General features: G+C 38.8%; 1 protein-coding gene across 3 annotated transcripts in view; it reads right to left on the reverse strand.

Moving 5' to 3' along the window:
* RBM33 (RNA binding motif protein 33) overlaps positions 1 to 27,199 on the reverse strand; it is a 136,692-nt gene that overhangs the window by 60,070 nt on the left and 49,423 nt on the right. For all 3 annotated transcript variants that reach the window (XM_074985080.1, XM_074985078.1, XM_074985081.1), the window contains exons 11-14: positions 6,360 to 6,525; positions 5,302 to 5,633; positions 4,043 to 4,288; positions 2,409 to 2,696 (exon numbers count right to left, since the gene is read on the reverse strand). In XM_074985080.1, the coding sequence (XP_074841181.1) occupies positions 2,409 to 2,696; positions 4,043 to 4,288; positions 5,302 to 5,633; positions 6,360 to 6,525 (1,032 nt within the window). The remainder of the gene's footprint in view (positions 1 to 2,408; positions 2,697 to 4,042; positions 4,289 to 5,301; positions 5,634 to 6,359; positions 6,526 to 27,199) is intronic.

Genomic DNA, 27,199 nt, shown 5'->3' on the forward strand with positions numbered 1-27,199 from the left:
CTGCATCACTGAATTCCAAGGCAAGGAATGGCCTGCCTATACCACCTCTCAAGCAATTTTAAGTCTGACTCATTCCTGCTCAGCATCCTCTCCCTGGACAATTAACGGCTGTTCCTACTTTAACCCACATCATATACCAAAGAAGGGTGCCTACAATCAAGGAGATTACCTCCAGTACACCAATTTTTGTAGGAGTAGCTTCCTTACCTTTCAAAGCTCACCCAGCCCTTCCAACCTTCAAGATGTGGACCCTGCTCCCAGGAGGAGCTTACAGCTAATTCCAGTCTCTGCTTCTGATGTCACTACAAGGAGAGTCTGCAGTCTGGAAGTGACACTCATTGTGGCAAAGTGTAGCACAGTGGTGCATTTAGGTGACTTTATGCTCCACAAACAAGATTAACAAATGCCTAAACTTTCTTTAATAAAAAGGTAAACTAGCTACAGGCATAAAGGGAAACAAGAAGGCTTTTTATAAATATATTAGAAACAAGAGGAAGACCAGGGACAGGGTAGAGCCATTGCTCAGTAAGGAGGGAGAAACAGTAACAGGGAACTTGGAAATGGCAGAGATGCTTAATGACTTCTTTGTTTTGGTTTTCACTGAGAAGTCTGATGAAGGAATGCATAACACAGCGAATGCTACTGGGAAAGGGGTAGGATTAGAAGCTGAAATAAAAAAAGAACAAGTTAAAAATCACTTAGAAAAATTAGATATATTTAAGTCACCAGGGCTTGATGAAATGCATCCTCGAATAGTCAAGGAGCTGATAGAGGAGATATCTGAGCCTTTATTAATCATCTTTGGAAAATCATGGGAGACAGGAAAGATTCCAGAAGATTGGAAAAGGGCAAATATAGTGCCCATCTATAAAAAGGGGAATAAGCATAACCAAGGAAACTACAGGCCAGTCAGCTTAACTTCTGTGCCAGGAAAGATAATGGAGCAGGTAATTAAAGAAATCATCTGCAAGCACTTGGAAAGTGGTAAGGTGATAGAGAACAGCCAGCATGGATTTGTAAAGAACAAATCATATCAAACCAATCTGATAGCTTTCTTCAACAGGATAACAAGCCTTGGGGATAGGGGAGAAGTGGTACATGTGGTATACCTAGACTTTACTAAAGTATTTGTTACAGTCTCTCATGATATTCTTATCAAAAAACTAGGCAAATACAATTTAGATGAGGCTACGATAAGGTGGGTGCATAACTGGCTGGATAACCGTACCCAGAGAATAGTTCTTAATGGTTCTCAATCCTGCTGGAAAAGTATAACAAGTGGGGTTTCACAGGGGCCTGTTTTAGGACCGGTTCTGTTCAATATCTTCATCAACGATTCAGATATTGGCATAGAAAGTACGCTTATTATGTTTGCAGATGATACCAAGTTGGGAGGCATTACAACTGCTTTGGAGGATAGGGTCATAATTCAAAATGATCTGGATAAATTGGAGAAATGGTCTGAGGTAAACAGATGAAGTTTAATAAGGACAAATGCAAAGTGCTCCACTTGGGAAGGAACAATCAGTTTCACACATACAGAATGGAGGGAGACTGCCTAGGAATGACTACAGCAGAAAGAGATTTAGGGGTTATAGCGGACCACAAGCTAAATATGAGTCAACAGCGTGATGCTGTTGCAAAAAAAGCAAACATGATTCTGGGATGCATTAACAGGTGTGTTGCAAACAAGATACGAGAAGTCATTCTTTCACTCTATTCTGTGCTGGATAGGCCTCAGCTAGAGTATTGTGTCCAGTTCTGGGCACCACAGTTCAAGAAAGATGTGGAGAAGTTAGAGGGTCCAGAAAACAGCGACAAGAATGATTAAAGGTCTAGAGAACGTGACCTATGAAGAAAGGCTGAAAGAATTGGGCTTGTTTAGTTTGGAAAAGAGAAGATTGAGGGGTGACATGATAGTGGTTTTCAGGTATCTAAAAGGGTGTCATAAGGAGGAGGGAGAAAACTACTTCTTTTTGGCCTCTGAGGATACAACAAGAGGCAATGGACTTAAACTGCACCAAGTGAGGTTTAGGTTGACCATTAGGAAAAAGTTCTTAACCATCAGGGGTGGTCAAACACCAGAATAAATTGCCAAGGGGGTTGTGGAATCTCCATCGCTGGAGAGATTTAAGAACAGGTTAGATAGATGTCTATTAGGGATGGTTTAGACAGTACTCGGTCCTGCCATTAGGGCAGGGGGCTGGACTCAACGGCCTCTCAAGATCCTTTCCAGTCCTAGTATTCTATTATTTAAACTTTTAACTGTGACTTTGTACTTAGTGACACTATTCTGGTATATTTTGCAGGTACTTCTCATCTGTACCTCTACAGATACTGCATGCATTAAGAATAGAAATACATGTACTAGAAACAACCATTTAATACCAATGGAAAAATGCCCTTACCTCCGGTTCAGATTTTACTTCCACCTTAGTTTGGACCACTGGCACAACTGCTCTAGCTTTCATTTCAGTCCTTCCATGTGGGCTCCCAACACCTACTACAGACCTTGTAGCAGGTGTTGTGCTGGTAATGGGTTTCACCTGTGCAGCAGGTGCAGCAGTTCGCCGGTTGTTACTAATCTCAATAGCATGTGATGGTGCTATTGGTAATTCACGCAAGTTGCTATTTCTTGAAGCAGTTGCCTGCAGCTGCTGATTCGGACGCTTGACAATATTCTGTGTTGGTGTACTCTGAGAGCAGCAGAAGACAAAATTCATATAAAAGAGAGACCTTGGTAGCCATTCCAGGGTTCAGGTTACATTGAAGTTTCCACATCAAACAGGACTAACATTTAGTACCAACTCTTCAGGGGGCAACTGCATGTTCAATGCAATGTTTTAGGAAAATACATATTAACTTTTGCAGAGAAATGGTTTAAAAGTGCCCTCCTTCTGAAATGTTCTCAATTCTTCCACATGCTTTAGGTTTCTTTAAGCTGCAAAACTTGAATTGGCTCTCGCATATCTCTCTCTTAGACATAAGCCATTTCTCAAATCCAAAAAATAATTGTTCTGAGCTATATTCGCGACAATGCTTTGGATCCCCCACAGATCAAGCAAAGAGGCAGGAGGGACAGAAAGATACACAAAATAAGAACATAAGAACATAAGAATGGCCATACTGGGTCAGACCAAAGGTCCATCAAGCCCAGCATCCCATCTGCCGACGGTGGCCAATGCCAGGCGCCCCAGAGAAGGAGAACAGAAGACAAGTGATTTATCTCCTGCCATCCATCTCCTGCCCTTGTTATGAAGGCTAGGGCACCATACTTTATCCCTGGCTAATAGCCATTTATGGACCTGACCTGCAAAAATTTATCAAGCTCTTTTTTAAACCCTAATAGAGTCCTGGCCTTCACAGCCGCCTCGGGCAAGGAGTTCCACAGGTTGACTGTGCGCTGTGTGAAGAAAAATTTCCTTTTATTAGTTTTGAACCCACTACCCATCAATTTCATTTGGTGTCCCCTAGTTCTTGTATTATGGGAAAAGGTAAATAATTTTTCTATATTCACTTTCTCCACACCATTCATGATTTTATATACCTCTATCATATCGCCCCTCAATCGCCTCTTTTCCAAACTGAAAAGTCCCAGTCTCTCTAGCCTCTCCCCATATGGGACCCTTTCCAAGCCCCTAATCATCTTAGTCGCCCTTTTCTGAACCTTTTCTAATGCCAATATATCTTTTTTGAGGTGAGGAGACCACATCTGCACGCAGTACTCGAGATGTGGGCGTACCATAGTTTTATATAGGGGAAGTATGATATCTTTTGTCTTATTATCGATCCCTTTTTTAATAATTCCTAACATCCTATTTGCCTTACTAACTGCCGCTGCACACTGCGTGGATGTCTTCAGAGAACTATCCACTATAACTCCAAGATCCCTTTCCTGATCTGTCGTAGCTAAATTTGACCCCATCATGTAGTACGTGTAATTTGGGTTATTTTTTCCAACATGCATTACCTTACACTTACCCACATTAAATTTCATTTGCCATTTTGCTGCTCATGTATGCCAGCATTCACTGGTACTTACATGTCTTGGCTTCATTGGACCCTGCCGCTGTTGACACTGTATTCTATTGTTATTAGACTGTTGCTGGGAAGTCTGCAAATGGGGTCTGAACTGTGGCTGGGTAAGGGGAATCAAAGGTTGTGGTGGACCGGCAAGAGGGTGGTGATGTTGATGCTGAAGATGCTGCTGCTGCTGCTGCTGCGGTTGATGCTGGTGGTGCTGTTGCTGCTGGTGAGGCTGTGGTGGCAGCGGAGGGTGCAAGGGACCCTTCATATTTTAAAAAGAAAAAATGATTCTAATGACTTATTTTTCAATTCTAGAGAAAATAAGCTTTTGAGGTAATCAGATTTATTCTTGTAGGTCAACGTTACTTTGACTGGTAAGAGGCTGCAGACATAGCCTTTTCCTAGGGCAACGGTATTTGGGGTAAACATGGACTGTTGATTGCTGTGAAGGGTAATGATACCACTGAACATTTGTACCCAGATTTTAGCTCACCTTCTTAAAGTGAAAGAAAATCTCAAATAATATTACTGAGAATACAATAAATAAATCTAACTGTCCTTTTAGCTTCTCAAGGTTTCTGTACTTACTCTTAAGTTCACAGCACATGCATCATGAATCTATAACAACCCCTCGTTTTCCAAAATTCAAGGGCCTCTGTGTATTATTTTTCATGGTCATACAAACCATTTGTCTAGTTTAACAAACAGTTTACAAGAAAAACTAATTTTGAAGAGGCTATACGGGTTTCTCCCCCACTGCTAATCCCCTAAAAATCATAGTTCATTTTTATCAGCAGAGGGCACCCAAGACCTGTGACAAGAGGTGAAATAACCCAGAACGGTCTATATTTTGTATACACACACTAATTTGTATACAGATATTTTTGAACACAATACTTGCCTATTTTGGCTCGAGTAAATCAATTTAAGGAACCGTTGTTGAACAGAATGTGACATTAAGAACGTTTCTAATCTCACTAGCTATAAACAATTGAGCAGAAATTACAGCAAATTTAATAATTTCACTTTTGAAACATATGCTGATTAATTTCAAACCTAACTTGTTCATATGGTGATAAAAACCTGCCTCTGTTCAATATTCTAAAATAAGAGGCACTATGCTTAAATGTGCTTCATATTGGTACTATCAAGCAAAACTTGGCCACTTTTGATTAGATCATTGCTATGAGCTGAAGAAAAGATCCCAACATAGTTTTCTAAGTGCAGAAAGTTCTAAATAGAGCAGATAAAGCCCCTTCTATCATCAATTTTTACCTGCATATTGGGCTGTATGTGCGTTCCTAGAAATGGCTGTCCTGGGTTTTGTAAAAACTGTTGTCTGGGTTGCATGTAAGGCCGTGGACTTGCTGAACCTGGTTGGTTGAAGTGCAGAATTCCTGCAGGATTCTGAGGTTGGATATTTGGCCTTACTGGTCTGTCTCTGGGAAATACAGGCTGTTGCCCTTGCTGATTATATCCAGGTCCAGGTTGACTGAATGGCAGAGGATTCTGGGGAGGGACGGCATGGGTACTGTTAAGGAGTGGGGGATTGGGTGGAGGTGGGGGACTCCGTTGCTCGAACAAATGATGACCCGGGAATCTTGGATCTGTTGAAACCAAAACATTTAATTGACAATGTCCTCATGAATTCATATGTGTTTAAAATATAGTCTTGCCAAACTTCTGCTTCAGAAGAGTAATTTGAAAATTTGATAACTATGAAAATGAAAGGTGCAGAGCCTCCGGATAAAAGGTACAGAGAACAATTTGACAATTAGCTGGCATTAATACTTATTTTTATTATTTCCACAGCAGAAGCACTTAACCTTAAAGTGGAATTAAGACAACAGAAATTTAAGAACTGCCGGTCTGAACAAAACTAATGGTATTTCATGCCACGTGAAGAACTACTCAAGTGACTTTATTCAGTGAACACCATGTTTGTTGTGATGAAACTAACATTAATTGAAAGACTGATCAGAATTCATTGGGAGCAAATATGCCAGATAGCTACAACTGTTAGAGGAACAACCACAGATGATTGCAAGAATTGTACTGACATTTAATACCTGAATTGTAACGAACTGAGCAAAATCTTTGCTCTTTTAGAAATGACAAAATATAGGATTACTGTAGTTAAAGACTGAAAAACTCACTCTAGTCAAAAGATCTGTGCTATACAGAAGGTCAGACTAAATCATAATGGTCCATTCTGATCTTAAAGATCTATGAATTAATCTACACATATGAGGAGACAATAACTGAAGGAGATAATGGCTTATTTGCAACAAAAAGGTCACTCTGTACACTAATCTGAAATAAAAATGATCTACCTCCAATGTAGAAAGGGTCTCTTTCCTGAGGAGGAGGTGGAGGAGGCGGCGGAGGCGGAAGAGGTGGAGGTGGGCCTCTCCATTGGTCCTGGAGAGGGATCCTTGGAGCTTGGGTGAAGTTGGTAGGAACAGGTCCAGGAGTGTGCTGCTGAAAATCTGGAGGGCCCTGTTTAATAACAAAAATCAGCAAAAACTCAGTCTATCTTTGAGAAATGTATCCAGTGTCTATAAAAAACTCTCTCAAATGAGTTGATTTATTTTCACCTGTAATATGTACAAAGTTGGCAGCCCTACTGAGTCATTCTTCCACAACGGACAAGAAACTGAACCTGGGAACAGGATCTTGAGATGATTTCACAGTGTTTTAACAATCATTGTTGTACCCCAGGAATGCCATTTCTTTTCAAGCTTACTGAAATCCATGCAACCATTGACCTTCCCTCCCATTAATCCAAAAGTCTGAATGTCTACTTTAGAAAACGTTCCTGACATTTATCTTCTTAAACCATGCTATTCTTTGCCATCTATTTAGTACAACCTAAGCTACAGAAATGGATCAGCTTTACTTCCAAAAGGAAAAAAATCAATTTGTGGCATTCAGAAAATTAAAGCAATCATCTTTCAATAAATAACAGGAACTAGTATTTCTACCAATTTCACATAAAACACTAAGCAACTGAGGCATTTCAAAAAGTGTAAGAAAAAATTACACAGAATTTGTCTTTTCTTGATTTTTAACAAAAAATATTTAAATAAGCCTGTAAGCACTGGTTTAATGTACTGTTACTGTACAATCAGAAGCTTGAAGAATATTTCAGATTTAATTCAGTAATTCACACTGACACTATAATGTTTTGCTTCTATATGGAAAGATTTGACACTTAAAAAAATACCATCCCTGAAAAGGTGAGGCACTCTCCCATCTATTAATACACTTACAAGGAAATAGAAACCATATTCATGATAAGCATGCATCATCCTATTATGCATGAAAAAGTGAGAGAGGTAATTAGTGTTATTGCAGTATATCCTTGTTTGCAAACTAATATGCATTTAGGAATTAGCAATGTTTATTACATGTGCACCTGGTACTCACCAACAATTAGAATCACATTAACAAACAAAACAAAAACAAAAAAAGCAGCCAAAACAAATCAGATTCAAAAAGAGAAACTCTTCAAATTAAGAAAGAGAATGTTAGAAGTATGAAAGAACACAACATAGCTCTTAAAATGGCACTAGAGAAGCTTGACAAATAGCACTTCCAGAAGAAACATATACCATAGCCTCCATCATGCCACTTATTCAACGAGGTGTGCATATGTGCACAGGAGAAAAAGTAGGTGTCACAGAGCTAACCATATTTCAAGAATTTAAGCAAGTTGGGACATTTTTATTATGGCCGTCATAAATTTCAAGAACAGATGAGTCTCCATACCCACAAAGTTCTTGGCCTCTGTGGAAAGTGCTAAAATGGAGGGTTTTGAGCCATTAACACCTCTCCACTAAGAGCAGGGCCATAATTGCTCATCTTACATCACTAAACAGCTGTCAGATATACATACCTACTTTTGGATACTCTCACCCTGCACTACATTGGATCCAGAAATCCTGTAGGTTAAATGTTCTCCATCCCATTATCAGTCTCATGAACCATGAAATCACCCGTGAATACTTCATTTAGAGGAAAGGTATTATTTAAAACTCGAAAGCATAACAGTCTTAATGACACACAACATTTATTGTAAGAGTCGGTAGTGGCTTCTCTGTTTTGACTGCATAATACCTTCCATTATTAAATATTCTTGCCATCTTTTTTGAGACATCATAACACCTCTAATGTAAGCTTTGAAATTCAGCATGGAAAATGCCTTGAGCTACAGAAGTGACTTTTCTTGTCCCAGGAAATCCCAATCAGATTTAGCTGAATGGTTAAAAATTTCCTCACTTGTTGTGCAGGGAAATTCTGGCAGCCTGCACATATGACAGTTGAACAACATTTTGAAGAGCTAGGCCTGTGCCACCATCCAAGCAGCAGCACCACTGCTGAATGTTGTATAAGGAACACACAGGAGCTGCCAGAGCACTTTCAGAGTGGAGTGGGGTAGGAGAAGTTCATGCCAAACCAGCTTACTTCAGCCAACCAAATCCCTTTTCTAGGCCTGCCATATGGTGCCATTATCTCAACCTGGCCTCTTCTTGGAGCTACACATGGAGCAGGAGTCTCACACTTCCTAGAGAGGAGATAGGAAAACAATCCAGGTAGGGCTCTTCCAACCACATACTTTACCCAGAATTATGGTGCCAACAGGCCATCCCACCTCCACAAAAAGCACTTCTTCTGTCACTAGACAATGTAATTTAGATCTGTAGCTCAAGAGTAGCAGTCTGTGATAGAGCCAAAGGTTCAGGGTTCAAAACCTGAGGATAATACATGATGGGGAGACTAACAGCTGCACATAATAGAAAATATTTTATGTTTTCCCTTTTTAAAAACATAGCAAATTAAATATAAAACAAAAAACCTGTAACGTTATTTATGTTGCAAAGCCAAGCACTTCAGAGGTAGAAAAATGCCAAATTCAGATTTAAAGCTAAATTTTATCCATTCGTTACACACGAACTAGGATAGTCTTCAATAACAGAAAAGAACATACTGTGCGTTATACAGGACCCAAGCCTCATTCAGTGCACAGAATTCACGATTTTGTCTTCTCATTGTTCAATGTGTAGATCAAGCCTGTATTTATGGCTCACTATTCAAGCCCTGCTCTGAAGACAGCATTATTAATATCCTCATGAAGTTTTCCACTTCATCAGAGCTTCGCAAACGATTTAGTTTCACAATAGCTCTTTAAGGTGAGGGCCCATTATAATCCCAATTACACAGATAGAGACCTGAGTCACAGGAAGAATAAAATCAAATGCAGCCACCTAATTTTGGTTACTCAAGTCATCTAGGATCAGATTTTTCAGAGCATGCAGCACCACACACACATCCTCAGAGGTTAAAGAGAATAATTTTGCTCCCTCCTCCTTGTAACAAACATTTATGAACTTGAAAACTGTTATGTTGTCTCTGTCTTCTCTTCTCCAGAGTAAACAAACCTAGTTTTTACAATCTTCCCTCAACAGGTCATGTATTTTATACTTTTAATGATTTTAATGATTTAATGCTCTTCTTTGGACCTTCTCCAATTTGATTCTATTTTTCTGAAATGTGGAGGCCAGAACTGGGTACAATACTCTAGTAGAAGTGTAATCAGCACAAAGCAGAGCAGAAGGATTATTTCTTAAGACTTGCTTACAACACTATTGCTAATATGTACCAGAATGTTTACTTTTTTTGCATCAGTTTTACACTGCTGATTCATGTTTAGCCTGTGATTCACTATGACCCCCAGACTAACCTGTATAATATTATTTCCTAAACAATTGTTTCTCACTTTTTCCCTTCCCTAAGGGGAATATTTAGCCAGTGGTTTTTCGCAGATATTTGTTGAAAGAGGAATGAAAATGCAGGAACCTTGGACTCCATTCCAGAGGCTGGAGGGTGTCTGTCTACTAGGCACAGACTATTCTGCACATTTCCAATTTAAGCTTGATCCCCTTCTGCCAGAGACCCCTTCTCTAGCCAGTTTTCCGTCCTCTTCCTTGCACCTTATCTTATCTGTCTCCCTTCTACTTGCTAGTCTCCAGGCACCTCCACATCCACATACCCCATCAGTTAACATTTCTGGTCTCTCTTCCCAGGCTCCTTGTCAAGTCAGAACCTGTTCTCCACCTGGCTCCTTATCAGATGTCTGTTTCTTTCCACCACCCCATTCGTTCCCTGTCCAATCTCACCTTCTTGCCCTCATTCACTGACTCACTTACCTTCTTCCATTTCCCATCATTACTGGCAGCTCCAATCTCCTTGCTTTAACCAGCTCCAATCTCATCTGCTTCCCATCCTCTCTCCAAGTCTCCTGGCCCAGGTGATCCCAGTCTTGACCCACCCTCACCTCTAGCAGCTCTTAGAAACAGTTTCTTCTTGCCCCTCTCAATCTCTCTTTCAATCCCAGGTCTAACTCTTGTTCCCTCCTCATATGATTCCAGAAGTTTCCTCATCCATGCTGCTGAGGCATCAGCAGGAGCAGCACTGAGAGCATAGTAGACTGACCGTAGTTTATATGCAAATCCACCTCAGCCTGCTAGGGCCCAAAGGCAGAAAGTGCTCAATGCAAACTTCAGAGAATTAAGCTGTGACAGTCCAGCAACCCTCTACTGAACATGCGCAAACTGCTATTTTTCAAAGTCTTGGGAAGATCTTCACAGGGATGGCAAATGGCTCATCTTTGACCTAAAGTCCACCTCCTGCCAAACTACAAGTATCTTACTGCAAAAAGGGGGACACTCAAGCTTCCCAAAGTAAAGGTCACCAACAACTTTTAATATATGCAAAACATTTTTCTTTACCCTCATCTGTAAAAACCAGCCAAAATATTTGGGATATTCTAAAAGTCATTCTGTTGGAGGCACATCTCCAGCACAGATCATTTCAAACCAAACAGTAGTTTCAGAAAAGTCATAAACAACTGAAAATAGAGTTTTAAAACAAGAAATTTCAGGAGACTAACAACAGATGGAGCTATCAGTCCTGCCTATAGTATAGGAAAATGGTTTTCAACCTATTTGAAAATCTTAGGCATCATCTGAGGACCTGCACTAGTCCACAGACCACAGGTTGAAAACCCCTGGTATAGGATATCTGCTATGTACACATTTAAATATTACGCTTACTAGATTTTGTATAAAATTTATATCTGGAGCCAGGTGAATTTATTTTAGACCTCCAAGAGCTGCAGTGATTACTTTTAATGATAAAATCCACAACTTCATCTAAATATGCTGAAGATGAACTTAGTATGGGAAAAAGGATTTCCTTACTTTTCTTTCCTCATCTTGTTTACTAAATATAAAAATTACCAGTAATTTTTAATATACTCTTCCGAGTTTTGAAGTAATCCATTGCCCAGTGCATCGTCTGATTTCATTTAGCAAAAACTCCCTTTCATCCACTGTCACCAGACAACAGATACTTGCTTTAACTGCAACTAACATTTATCACACTGCATTTTTTTTAAATGTTCATTTAATTTTGAGGACAGTATTAAAGAACCAATATCTGACTGAATATATCCTTAACTAAGTAAAATTGAAATCTAGATTACACTTCAGTGTTTATGATGGCTGTTTAATGTCTGTATTGCAACCAAGCATAATCAGTGAACATAGAACACCAGATTACATCCCTAGCTCGCTCACTTTCATTTTCTTGTGCACTGCAACATCAGGTTGCAAGAATGCTGCAGGAGTGTGCATCTTTAAAACAAACTTTGAAATATGTAAAGAAAAATAATGACGGTATTACTATTCTACTTTTGGTATCAGACTTGGTAAAAATGGGTATCCAGTTGGACTCTATAGTACTGTCTACCTTACCTATTGATGCACAACCACACGTTAGGTTGGCATGGACAATAAAAGATCCACATGTGGTTCATCAGGATAAGCTGCTGGTGGGTCACCAGACAGGTTGTTTAGCTTGTATCTGTGGATATGGCCAACCAGCTCCCATGGGTTGCTGTTTGCCACTACCAGGCAATGAAAGCTGCAGAAAGGGTGGTCGTTTATTACAGCTCCCATTGACTGAAAATGGTGAACTGCGGACAATGGGAGCTACAGGCAGCGGTATCTGCAGGCACTCAGGTAAACAAAGCATCATGCAGTCTGCCATGGGCTAACCCTGGCACACTGCATTTGGCACACAGGCTGCTTATTCTCCATCCCTAAGTGAAGCAAGAACAGTATTTAGGTCGATGGTCCCACCCTTCTTTCGTGTAAAAGCGTTTTGTTAGTTTTCAGGTAGAAGCATTAATTTAACTTCCACTAAAAGCAAGACCCTTTAAAAACAATGGGGCACCAGCTTCTTACCAGCTCATCATTGTGTTTAAGGAAATTTCCAGTCCTGAAACCAAATGTACTTTCCTCCTACATTCATTTTCATTTAAAATACTATGGATCCCCTTGGTATGGCTTATGCTAAACATCAACCATCTATTAAGTCTTTAAACAATTTTAAGTGGTATTATTGTGATAAATCTTTAAGTGTCCCTTTTACATCATAATTTACATAACTTGAGAATGGTGAATAAGTTAACTTTTTAAACACCTCTGGAAATTTCCAAAAATGGAAAAAAATTAGAGATGTCTTGTAGCTGACATAGAACATACATCAGAAAAACACTACTTTATACTGTCAATTCAACTACTTTGATATACTAGTATATTCTTGCTAATCAACCCCAGCTGACAGCTAGAAATATCTAACTGCAACATTGTTCACTCAAGACATAAGACAACAATGAGGCAATGGGTACGCTGAATCCTATTAGACCATTATATTTGGGAGTACCCAGCAATAAATTGTACGGTGAGGGTTATTTCATTAATCATTTCCTCATAATCCCCAACATGGCCCCAGCCATCTTGTTGCTGAGAACTGCCACTCTCCCTTTTCAAGATGACAAAGGGGGTTATAAAAAGAAGTAGTCTGGCTTCTCACTGTATCATATGCAGGAGCTCTAAATCTTCCTTCCTCTGCTCTCTCTGCTTCCTTTAAATCCTCTCTCAATCAATTTGATCTGACAACCATATCACTTGCACAAGTACCTGCAGTGGACATCTGCTAGTTTTACGTTATAGTTGCAACATTAAACCCTTGTTCCTCCCCCACTGTATCCTACACCCACTTTGCGAAAAGCAAAAAAAATCTCACTCTGCCTCAGACAATCTAGTGGTAGAGGGAAACTTCCTTCCTAGTCCTCAGGGAAAAAGAGATGACTAACAAAATGCCCAGAGCCTCTTTCAGCTACCATGGGTAAAGGGTGGGTGTTGCCAGGCCAGTCCAGGTAAAAGATGGCTTCTCCAGGACAGCGTTTTGAATCAACATCCCTCCTATCTCTGAGCAGCTGAAAGGTCAGTGCTCACTCTTTCCAAGCTTGGTCTAGTCACTTCCAGTTCCTGCAAGGAGTAAACTTTCTCTTTCCTCCCCCTCTGCTACCATTTGCACACAGAATCCTTAAAGAGAAAACCACCCCTTTTCAATTTGCCAAATGGACAAAGACCTACCACAAACAGCTGTGGGTGAGTATATTTTGCCTCTTCCAAGTTTGAGGTTTTTACAGGTTATTCCGATTAGCCAGTGAAAAGACTATACACTCTTACTACTAGGCTGATACTATGAAGCACAAGTCATACAAAGTCAATTATAAATACAGGCAAACCCCAGTTATCTGACCCCTGGTTAACCAAAACTCAGTTTTACCCAACACCACCCAGGATAGCACAGACTGTCCACTCTGGGAGCTGACCAGGGGAGATGGTGCTGGGGCAGCTGGTGGTCAGATGAAGCTTGGTGCCTTGGAGCTGGCAGTAGCTGCCTGCCCAGGAAGCCAGCCAGGGCACCTAGCAGCCCACCCCAGCCAGCCAGGTATCCCCACCTAGGGCGCTGTGCCACAGCCACTGGGGCTCTGCACCCCACGGTCAGAAGTCACTGACTGCTGGGGATTTTGCTCCAAGGAGCCAGCCCAGTGCAGCTGGGGCTCCGTGCCCACAGCTGGTGGTGGCTTGGGCCCCGGGATCAGCTAGGGCTCTGCGCCCCATGACTAGCGGGGGTTGTCAGCCTGGGATGACTGCGGTTCTTCTCCCTGGGGCCGGCTGTAGCTCTGGCCTGGGACCCATGGGGTCTCAGCTCCTTGGGACCTGCAGGGACTGGCCATCCAGGGAGCTAGCCCTAGGAAGCCACTTTGCGACAGCTGGTGGCCCCCAGCCTGCCCCAGGGAGCTGGCTGCCATCATTTCTGAAGTGGCCGAGGCAGTATCCTCCCTCAGCTTTCCACCCCACGACCCCCCAACCCACCCCTGCTTATCTGACATTTTCAGGTATCCAATCAGTCAGTCCTGATTAAGTTGGATAGCTGAGGTTTTACTGTAGCTTTATTGTTCCCAGAAAAGAAATATGAAGGATGAACATTTTTCAAGGATAGGAACATTTTCTCCTATAAGGACAAACTATGGACATGCTTTTGCTCTCCCAGAGATTAACAGAAACAGGATTGGGCCCCTATGGATTTTTAAGCAGGGTTGTTTTTACTTTTATTAAAAAATGGAGGAAAATTTATTGTGCTTAAAATACACAGTGATTGTGTGCAATTTTACATATATGGGCTTTGTACAGATTCAGCCATTTCAGAACTTTATTAGATGTTAATTTGTACAGTGAGCATAACATGTACAACCTTCCCAAGTTTTGAATTTTACACATTTTATTCAGTGCCATATTTTTTCTGATTTCCATTAAATTCTCGGACAAGGCACATTTCAGTTGATTTTTTCTTTTCTCCACTTTTGCAATATGTTTGAGGTTTATTTGTCTGTGAGATCATTAAATTTCTCATTCGTACGAACCACTAAACTCTGAAGCACTGAAATTATAATGGCATCTTTGAATGACGAAATAAGGCACGGTAATATTACACTATTTTGCTTATAACTCACACTACAAACATTTCTGAAAAATCAAACCTCCATTTAAATACCTCTAAAAAACTGCAGTTTAATGTGGAATTTACAGACTAGAATGTCAGTGCTGAATGACTTAGCACAACACCAGCCTCTAAAAATCAGTATGTTAGCTCTAGTATCTGCAAATCCCCTTGATATTTTGCAAAATAAAAGCAGAACATGCACAGCTATTTAATTTTAAAAGTTAGCTGAGCAGGTGCAGCAGCCATATTTCGTAACAGAATATTTTTGGTAAAATAAGCATAGTGTAATACAGATGCGTAATAAATCTTGCATAATGTATCGTATTTACTTCCATTATTCATGGGTTTATATCTGGCCAGTTTCAAATTACAGCAAAATAGTGAGTATACACATCAACTATGATAAATTTTTTGCAAAAAGGTAACTCACCGCATTGCTTATGCAATCTGTAAATCTGTACTTTGATTGTGCAGAAGCATTTCATTGCTCCTAGAACCTCGAATACCCTCACTCTTTTTATTTTCTTTAAACCACCTTGTTCCCAAATAAATGAAAGAAGTTCATACAAGTTAATGTTGACAGGCAAGATAATAGAGCCCAGGACCCTTAATTTCAACACAGGGATTTGTTCTTTAATTGGGAAAAGTAGGAAGTGCCTCACTGTCACCCTCCAACCACCAGTCCCAAAACCAGTCCTGGGCTAGACCATAGCAACTGAAACAAATGGCTTGACAGAACTTCCAAGGTTTCATCCCAGAAAGAAGGCAGCTGCAATGCAAGGACCTGCAGTGTGATGAGGGCAGAAAGATGGAGAGAAAAAGTGGGTGGATGTGCTTTCCCTCACCAACAAGGAATACTAGTGTTAACACTGATTTAGTAAGGTAATAAGAAGGTACAGTATTGAGTAGCAATACTCTGGAATCCAAGCAACAAGTTTATGGTGCATGCAGTGTCTTATAGTCACAAGCAGTTTTGGAAATGGTATGCCACAGGAGTGAGCATGTCCAGTCTCTCAGGAAATGGAAACACAGTGACTTCCAGACTCCATGCTGGGAATGCAGATGGTTAATTTTTTAAAAAGTCTTCACAAATGTTAAACTGAACTAATTTATTTTAGAAATTTTCAAAAAAACAATGTTGTATTATTGAATGCCATTTATCTCAGACCCTTGAAAGTGCAGTTCTATTCTGAAAAATTAAGGTGGCAGTATTTAACAGGTGCCTCAAGAATAACATTTAAAATTGTTCCGCTTCCATGATGACAAGAAAATAACTGGAATAAGTCTTGTTTAAAACCAACTTTGTATTTAAATGTTCATGCCTGGATTTTAGAAATCAGAAATACTTTAAATTTCCTTGACACGCCCCCCCCCCCGCCCACCCTGACAAGAAAAAAAAAAAGTCGCCATCCACTCCTTTTTCCCCTCATACCACAAATGACAGCTCAACATACAAATACTTTTTGGTAGTCTCACATACTATGCTGGTTATGCAATTTTCCTTTATACTGACTTGTACTATTTAATCCATCTAAGGCATAACTTGCATGTTATCAATCACTTTTGCAAAAACGTCAGTGCCAAGTTGTGTCTACAATTCATTAAGAGTTGCGAATAGCTCATTGAACATGACTTTCACACACTCAGGCAATCCTGCCTTCTGAAAGAATATGAGATAAGGTTACTTTAATCCTTTCAAAGAATTGCACTATTTTGCTTTCCTTTTTATCCCCTTAAATATCCTTTCTAGTTAAGAAATTAACATTCTCTCATACAATTCTTACATAAATTGTACTTTTACTTTTCTGCATCTCTTGTTAATTACATGATGTTATCTGGCATAATCTATTCAAGAAGCACCAATAACTTTGGTTACCAATAAAAGAGAAAACTTAGCATAAATTGCTTAGCACAAAGTTAATCTTATAAAGAAAGGAATAAAGAGGATCTAACAGCTATTATATGACTTATCAGCTTCCCAAAAAGGGTCACACTATACTTTTTACAAGACACTAATTAAATACCTTAACAATGTCATTGAAACTTCATGAATCTTTCAATAAATTATACACTGCCATTACAACATATTTTCATTTATTAATCTCTCTTAAAATGCAAAGAGCTATGAGAACCCCTTTCACAGTTAAGCAGGGCCACTCAGTTAATTCTTATGATATGGTTTAATGCAAAGAATAATGACCACTATAACCTATGACACAATTAAAATTATAGCCATCTGTCACAAGATGTTAATCCTCTTATTTCAGCAGTAAGACTTTTCAAAAAGCTTTCCTAAAATGGCTACCTTTTAAGAGAAAGCATTTAGCCTCATGGATAAACAGACACGTTTTTATAAACCTCGGGTGCATTATAAAATACTTTATGTATAATTCATATTACTACCATAATGACTTTTAAGAGGTACACTTCTAATCAATTTAACTTGTTTCTCATTTACTATGCACAATATTCTTAGGATGAAGAATGATTCACTGAAATTGAAAAAAACATATGCAGTTAGTACTATTTTAAATACTTAAATTTGGGACCAGAACTGCCTAACAGTTTCCACTTAAGACTCATTACAGTGATGCATTTACATTGAGGAGAAAACAAAACACAGAGGCATAATCATTTTCTTTAATTAACCCTTCATTTAAGCTATACCTTTCATTTATGCCTTTATCAAGAATGGGACAACTATAGCTCATTGTAACTAACAGAGTCATGTGATACTGAATGTGCAGCTACTTCAATGGAATCAGATCACTCAGGAATCAGTTTAAAAACAATCAATACAGCAGATAGCTCTGTTCAAACTAGTGTAGGAAACGGGAAAATTGGTTCAAACACAAGGGCTAAGGTAGCAGTATAGGTAGACCCAGCATGAAACTATAAAGTGAGTGTACGTCTGTCCAAATGGAAGTCAAAACTAAAGAAACCTTTAATTATATAAGATGATTCACTAGACATATGTCTAACACTTCATAATGCTGAGACATGAGTAGTCACATTGGCTATGTCTACCCTAGAGAAGGTTTTGTGGACAAAACCTGTGGAGCGTCCATATTCCCAAAGCATTCTGTCAACAGTAAATTGACAGAACGTGGTACTTTTGTCAACAATGCTCTGCACTTCCCCCAAGGCAGAACACTGTTGAGACAAATGTAGAGTTCTGTCAAGACACTGGACAGAATGTTGTGTGTGTAGATGCTCCCTGAGTTATGTTGACCGAAGGCCCCTTCTGTTGGCAAAACTAGTGTAGACATAGCCTAAATGTTTTAGGTGAGATTAAAACCCTTAATTTGACAAAAATAGTTTTAAAAGCCTAGTTTAATTTTAAAACTATTGAATCTTACAGAGCTTCAACTGCAGTTTCAATTTAAACTTTGACTTACAAGTCCCTCCTCCACAGTCTTACATAGGGAAGTTCAAGATGGCCCTTACTGCTAACACTGAAATGTTTAATTGAAGAGTTAGTACAAAGGAGGAATAATATACAACAAAACTGCAGTTAAATTTAGGATAGACTAGAAATAGAGAATCCAGCAACCACCTGTGCTTAAAGATAATAAAAATCTGTCTGAACATCTTCCAGCACATCAATCTTCAATGTATCAGAAATCAGTTTGATCAACATCCCCAAACATGTGAATAAGAAAGGCACATTTAAATTCCTCATTTTCAGGACTATTGAGATTAACCTTCAATAAGTGCATTTCTTCATCCTTAGATTAAAGGCTATTAATTGAGAAGACTATTAAATGTGTTTATGACCTGGTGTGTCTTTGTGATCCTGTAAGTCACCAGCGAGAATAACGAAAAGGCAAGAACTAAATCAGATCGTGAAATTCAGGATTTCTTTGTTATTCCAACCTGGGTGGTAGAAAGGGATATTCTTGCAATTTACATAAAAAAAGTTTGAGAACCTCAAAGCAAAAAAAAATCACTGAGTGATTATATCCGTTAGCAACACACACAAGTATTGCCACCAAAACAAAAAAGTTTTTACAAACTACTAATATTGCTATGCAGCTGACTTAGATATGCCAGCAAATAAATCTCAGATTTTGCTCCACAGTTGTTAAATTACACGATTCCTCATTTATATTTCTGCAGCAAAACAGAATGTGATTTATATAGCCCCTACCCTACCAATACTTAAATTTGGATAAATGCTGTATGAGCACGCTCTCCCCCACTGAACTTGCTGTACTTGTGTAAACAATGCGATTCACCCATGTATTTCAAGGTTTAGGACCCATCTGCCTTTCTACACTCAGGCCTCGTCTGCCCTAGTTCCCTCCTTTGAAGGGGGCAAGTAAATGAGTCCGATCGGTGAACAACGAGATACTGTGCTACATATGCATAATTCTTGCCGCACAAACTTCAAAGTTGCAAAATGTTTTGGGAGTAAGGGAACTTTGACGTGCCCGTGTTTACACTGCTTGCTGGCACTTCGAAGTTAGCAACTTCGATGTTCGCGTGGTGAGAATTATGCTAATGAGGTGCTGCATATGTAGCGCAGCACCTCATTGCTATTCACCAATTGGGCTCATTTACATGCCCTCTTCGAAGAAGGGGGCTAGTGTAGATGAACCCTCAGACTATTAATCCAACGTATTATCTCTCAGATGCACATCCAGTTTGTCGTAGGCTAGATAAATTCACTGATACAATTGTTTCCTGCACACAGTGGGATCAAACATGTTCATTGGATTCTCTGATGAGAGGGAGGATCTTGACTTTCGCCAGCGGAGTCTCCTTATTGGCCTCTAATTGCTGTACAGATATGTTTAATAGCTTGTACTGGTTACCCCTCTAGAGAATTTGTATCTTACAAGACCGGGGGAAGAAAAGTTTCACCTGCATTCATTCAAATAATGTTTTGAGCAACTTTTAAGTAGTTAGAGCATAAAAAAAGAAACCATTCAAAAAAAGCTAAGACTGAATTAAGGCATTAACAAGTTTTTAAAAAATATTCTGAATATCTAACTCCACATCTCAGGATTCCCAGAAGCCTGAAATAGCAGTTAGGAAACAAGCCAAATATGGCAAGTACAATGAAATATAAAAATACGAGTTCTTGGATTTTAACATCTATGGAGCATGTGTACCATGGAGACTGTGATAAATTAAAGGATTACTGCATTTTAGAAATCATCTATTCCTCTTTTATTTAATAGCTGTTACCATCATGTTTAGCTGCTGCTGCTTCTCTTGCAGATGGGAATTCATTGATATGATTAAATTTGATGGTATGATAATGTATGGTAATCGTGATTAATCAGAAGCCTACTAGCAAATGGAGGATGTTGGGTATTGTGTCACCTGCATTTTAAACTGCGCTCCCTCTATGCTAGCCTGACAATATTTGACAGCTGGAGGGATCCTCATGCTGCATCTGTTTGCTACTACTTATAGATCTGATAAGAGAAACTGTCCATCATTCCTTCACTATCTTAAGTGCTGTAATTACAGGACTTTGCAGACAAGTTGTGAAAACAGCAAATGTTCAAAATGAAAGCTTTTTGCTAGATGTTGAATAAAGCTCAGTCTCACATCTGCAAGGGGTATAATCTGAAAGGAATGTAATTTGATGCAGCAGTCTCATTCAAACATGATTTGCATGAAATGCCATATAAAGCACCATCCAAGAAATGTCAATCAACACCACCTGATACCATGTATCCTGTTAAATAAAAACAAAATGCTTTCTATGCTACCTGTGATCTGCTCTTGCTACACAGCAATCTAGTGAAAATTTCATTTACTGTTAGTATAGTAAAGCCATAACTAAAATAGAATAGTTTTGAATAAGTCGAACAGTAGACTTGTCTTCACAAGTATTCTTTCATTTCCATTAGTAATTTACCTTCTAAACAACTTATATTACAAAACATGTAATAGTTAAACATCAATCTCTAAATATTCAGAAACGGCAAGACAACTAAAAGCTCCATGAATTAAGAGTAGCACACTTGATAATGTGACCCAAAAACTACAGATTCTAGGTTTTTAAAATCCCTGGTTTCCTTACTTGTTTTATGACCTCATTATGAAACCTAAATTAATTTTGAAAATTCAATACTATTTAATTTGCTTTTTGCACTTTCCAGTACAATGAGAATAATTTCATTTTGCTCCATTCCGTTTAAATGTTGCAGCGTTTAAGATCCACTAAAGCAGAAGAGATTTTTACATAACAAAAGTTTGAGTATATCACAAAATCGGTTCAGCTACTAAATTTGCTGAAGCTTTCGTTTCAGTTTTATATCATAAATTCAGTCTGTACTCCTCTTTTTAATGCTACTTAATTTTTCTGACATTATTAGCAACATTTATTGCGGGATATCTTAGTGCTTGGAGCATTAATTAGCCTGCTAAAACCCATGTTTGTGAGCTTAATCCTTGAGGGGGGTCATATGCAGTAAATGCAGTAAATATATTTAACAAAAAAATCCATCAGGGATGGTGATAGGTCCTGCGGTGAATGCAAGGGACTGGACTTGATGAACTCTCAAGGTCCCTCCCAGTTTCCATATATCAGGGGAGGGATATCTCAGTGGTTTGAACACTGGCCTGCTAAACCCCGGATTGTGAGCTCAATCCTTGAGGAGGCCATTTGGGGATCAGGGGCAAATAGATTAAAAAAGGGATGGTGCTTGGTCTTGCCAGAAGGGCAGGGGACTGGCTTTGTTGACCTCCCAAGGTCAATTCCACCTCTATGAGATGTATGTGTGTGTATCTACCAATACTGGGCCATGTTTGCCCCAGACTTCAAAAATGTTAGACAAGTGGCAAATGATGTAGAAGAGAGATATGCAATAGTAACAGTTCAAAAATGGTTCGCTACCTTAAGTTACCTGAAAAGTGTGGAAAAACAATACAGACAACTATTGTAAAGACTTCCACAAATAGCACATGCAATTATATTCTAATGTATATTTTAAGATACTGCTTTAAGAAACTTGACTTGCCTAATAAGAAGTTAAGCACAGGGTTCAATCCCAGAACCAAAAGTAATCTGAAATTTAACCTTATATTGCTGAATTTTTTAAAATGATGACGTAATGGAAATACAAGGAAGCTGGAATCAGAAAATAAAAGGGACTATTTAGTAATGACACTGGTGACTTTGAGAAAAACGAAGAGAAGCAGAGAACAAGGATATTGAAACAGAAAGGAATACAAACAAATATATACCAGAAAGAGGAAATAATTAACTTAAAAAAGGTATGAAATGTGGAAAGTTCTTCGCTAATAACTGAAGATTTTCTTCTATAAAATATCTTACTTTATATTGACAACAATTTATAAGAATGACAATTTTAGAGATTCAAATTCTGCTCTCTATCAAAAACATTTTATCAAAGAATGAAAAGGTTTTGCATCTCAAAATATAAGGTCAGTGGTTCACAGATTTTGTGAGAGGGGTGCATCCAAGTGGGATCAAAAATGCAAAGATTCACCAAAGGGGCCATGTAAAGAAATGCCTCAGTTAATTCTGTTTGTGCACAATCCTCTCCATTCTAGAGATCCCTCTCCACCAAATGTTTAATGGCCAAACTCTGCCTCCATATTTTAGCCATATAGGAACAAAAGAACCTAAACAAAAAAATTAATGCAGGTCTGGTCAGTATCTTACTGGCAGGGCTGATTCTCGGAGGACAGGTCTACCTTAGACATTAGTTAACTGTAGATGCGCAATTGTAGCTACAGCAATTGCATAGCTAGAATCAACTTATCTACAGTCAAATTACCTGGCCGTCCTCACAGAGGGAGGTGGATGGCAGAAACTCTGTTATCCACCTCCCTTACTCCTTGCAATATTGAGGAATACAGGGGTCAAATGTCAACCCCAGATAGTTTGATTTTGTGTTGCTCTGTTACGCACATGAAAATCGAACCCCCAGAAGATTGTGCTTCTGCGTAGTGAAGGCATACCCTAAGAAAGCTGCAACCGACTTGGAAAAACTCGGTAAGGCCATGCCTACGCTAGCTCCCTACTTCGAAGGGAGCACTGCAAGTAGGGGGTTGAGAGATTATTAATGAAGTGCTGCACTGCATATGCAGCACTTCATTTAGCTACTTCTGCCCCACAGCAACTTTGAAGTGCCGGCTTGCCTGTAGCCGCGGCTAACCCAAAGTGCCTGGGCAACTGCAAAGTTCCTTTATTCCTCAATTTTGCCGCAGGGGAGAATTAACTTAAGTGCTGCTTACGCACCGTCGCATTTCATTAATAATCTCCTGACACTACTTACCATGCTCCCTTCAAAGTAGGGAGCTAGTGTAAACACAGCCTAAGGGTTCAAACCTTTCCACTGGAAGAATGCAAATTTTCAGGGCAGTGAAGATTAATTTCCTTACATTTCAATTTTGCATCTGTAAAAGTGAGCACCAACACAACGAAATTTTCCAAAATATTTTAAACACTCAAATCCAGCATGTGGGAAGAACTGTCCTATCCTTGGTAGAGATATGGAATAAAGCTGATAGAAACTTATTGCTTGACTTTCGCTTTTGTCCCTCCCCTGCCACTTGTCTGCTTACACTTCCTGTACAGTCAGATTGCTTTTAAAAAGTTGCCAGCAAGACTTCCAGCTCTGTAAAATACAGGTTTAGTAGCTTTCTAGAGAACCACATCTAAACTTGTTTTCCTGTCAGAAAAAGTGGTACCTTAGAATTAGAAAAACTGTTTTATAAGACTATTCGCTACTTAGTTTATAACTGCATTTGTAAATGACTTTGTTAAGCTGAGTACTGTCTATAGTGGCCATTTCACAGGCAACAGAACCCTGAATACTGTTTTTGCTATTGAAGAATACTTCTTGAGGGAACTGCTAGCACAGTTTTCAAACACACCAGGCTTGTCTACACTGCCTCCCTCTTCAAAGGGAGGATGGTACGTAGAGTGTTGGGAGTTTATTAATTAAGTGCTGCGGTGCATATGCAGCAGTTCATTAAGCATATTCCCTCCCTCCCCACAGCAACTTCAACGTGCAGGTGGGTGAGCCGTGGCTACACGCCCACCATGTCTAAGCCATGACCTATAAACACCTTTAGGCCACCTCTTTCTGTGGGAGTAACTTGGTGGAGCTCCTTTGAAGTCAGTATTTCAGTGAAGTTTTGCCAACTTATACCTGCTGTGGACCTTAAGCCATATGGGTCAACTGGTGACAACCCAGGGATAATACAACCATTGACTTATGAAAAATGTTCCCTTTTTACTTTTAACTTTTCCTCCCTCTCCTCTGTCCTCCAACCTCCCACTCCCACCCCACGTCTGTCCCCTCTGCTTGTTACATTTTGTTATTGGCCTTAAATTAAGAGCTCTCTAGAGCAGGCATGATCACTGCCTTCTTCATTTAATCAGCATTTAGTGCAATAGGGTCCTGAGCCTTGACTGGAACATCTGCATTGCTGTAATATAAATAAAATAATATGGGCAGGAAAACATAAAAATACAGAAGGCCTCGTTAACTGCTTAATGGTTAAAGCCTTCAATCATTTGGCACAGCCATCTGAACGGGTCTTTGCCAGGCCTATCCATATAATAAAATCCCAGGATTATCACATGGAGGTCTACAGTGTCTGATGAATCAGGATGAAGTGATGGGGAAAAGGTACAAGCAGGGCTGAGAATTTTTTGTGAAGCATATCAAAGTTCAATCATCACTGGGACTGGCAGTCTGTTTCTATCCAATTTTTAAATTCGCAGCCATTTTGATTTTACTAAGTATATCCCTGCAGTGTACAGCTAAAGTAGGACATTTATCTATGCTATTCCAAATGCCCTAGACCATAGGTAAAAGCAAATACCTCCTTTATTCCGCAGCAATTTCACTGGCTTTGTGAGGGAGAGGGTGGGTTATTTGGATCCACTGCAGTACATGTGAGAGGACCTGGGCTTTTAGATATTACTTATTTAACTGAAAACTGTGTGTTTGGCAGTTTGAGGTAAAGGCTAAAGTCAGTTTCTTGCTCTGATTTGCTTAAAGCCCAAGAAACACATATAACAAGACCTACTGAAGGCCTAGTGTTAGCTTAATAAGCTGTTTATTTAAATAGACTATTTAAAAATAACTGGAAAAATTACACAGTGGTAATAACTGATTAAAACCTCTGCATAAAATTTTACTGTCACAACTAGTACATTTTAAGAAAGATCTGGGATACTACAATGGAAACCTGAGGACTCATCTCCAGTTTCTACAGAACAGGCACTTTTCAGAGCAGAGTTTTAGTTCTTACTCTTTAGAAGTCTACCACAGTCTTCAGATGACAGCTCCATCTCAGTACCATTACCTACTACATTTCCTGTAAGCTTACTCTTTGCTTAGTGTGCAAACAAATATTAGGTTTTGTTTACTGAAAGAAAAATGTTTTAAGATTTTACTCTGATTCTGTATTACCCCAGCTGTAGGGAAACAACTAGAAGAAACATGTAGAAAGGCCAAAAAAATAATTGCATACATGTCTTTTCCCTACTTCTTCCCAGAACAACCCAGGGACAAAGCTTTAAATATTAACTAGGAAAGAAAATGTTAGTTTTACTTATTACTACTGGAAACTGAACATAAACATTCTCTGTAACAAAAGCATTTCTCATATACAGAGCTATTTTAAAGATGCATTATTTCTGATAACTCTACAAATTTCACACCTATTTTCATGGAAAACAGACTGCACAGATAAACGGAACACACTGAACTTTCAGCTCCGAAGGTAAACTTGACTTCAGTTCAATGGCTGTATGCTATATATGAAAGTAGAAATATGTATAATGGTGCTCATATCTAGCTCTTTCCTAGCACCTTTGATGTTACATGTAAACAATTGTAACACACTTTACAAGGGACAGCAGTATCATTAGCCCTATTTTACGGATTTAGAAAATTGAGGCACAGAGAATAGAAGTCATTTCTCAAGGTGTTACCCAGCAGGCCAATGGCAGCTAGGAAGAGAACTTAGGTCTCCTGAATATTAGTTCATTGCTCTACTAGGATGCACTGCCTCCTCACTTGATAAAACTAGATGATAACCAAAAGAATTTTTTTATGGTCTGAACATTAGCTACTTAAACAATGAGAAGTGTGATGCTTACAGGAGAAAGATGTCCCATTTTCACTATGAAAATTTAAGGGAGAAGAGAAAAATATTACTGTCAAGAGGAGGAAGACAATTCTATATGAAAATTAAGGTGAATCTTTGCTATTATATTCAATTTAAAAGTTGTGCTATATGTGAATTATTTTGCTATATGTATATTAGTATTTGTCAACTACTGTAAATATTTTTAAAATTCTAATTTTACAGCCTATTTAAATCAAGTTCTAGTTTTAATACATTATAGTGAACACATTTTCAAGGACATCAATTACAACACATTTACCCATTCTTTCTTCCTACAATTTCTTTTCATTTCAAAATTTGCTCGCTCACAAACTAAAATATCTCATGTGAAAACAAAGTGTAAAATTCTATGTTAGTTACAATTTTAACAAAGCAGTTTTAAAGTAACATTTGTAAATGCTAGGAAGTTTTCACTATTTTGCATTCAGACTTGATCAGATTAAAGTGTTTTCTTTCTTACTACAAGAAGCTGTGGTGACTTGAAGCATTGAGAAATGAGAAACCTGGGTAAAATCATAACCAGGCTTGGTAGAGCTAGTTTTTTAGATTAACATTTTTATACTTCATAAGTAGAGTTGATAGTAATTAATATGACTGTCAGTAATTATATAAAATGAACAAGCTGAAGTAACTGACTGATCTTTAAGGAAACATTCTGTACAGATACAATTTGCATACTCTATGCATACAGAATTCACACATGTAGCACATCTTTGTAATCAGCCTTTTCTAGCTACATCTGATTTCTACACAGATAAATTCTGTATATTAGTCTCTTTTGATACAAGAACATTTACTTCACTCTTCCACATTGCACATAATTACCAAGGTTTCATTTTTCCTTGAGCTTCAATGTACAATAAATCATGTATGGGCACCCAAGTTTTGGCAAACAAAAGCAACATTACACAAAAATTACTTTCCTTTACAGGATTTGTTATTCTGTGTGAACAGTTTAAGTAACTGAATGGATGCAGAACAGTAAAATTAAGATGAAAAATTCTACAAACTGAAAAACTATGAATAATTGATTTTGCATACCTTTGTCCATTCACAATAAATCAGGCAATCTTATTTTAGAAATGACACTAGAAGATGATTAGTACATTTTGGA

Source organism: Carettochelys insculpta, chromosome 2 (genome assembly GCF_033958435.1).
Source record: "Carettochelys insculpta isolate YL-2023 chromosome 2, ASM3395843v1, whole genome shotgun sequence".
Classification (NCBI taxonomy): Eukaryota; Metazoa; Chordata; order Testudines; family Carettochelyidae; genus Carettochelys; species Carettochelys insculpta.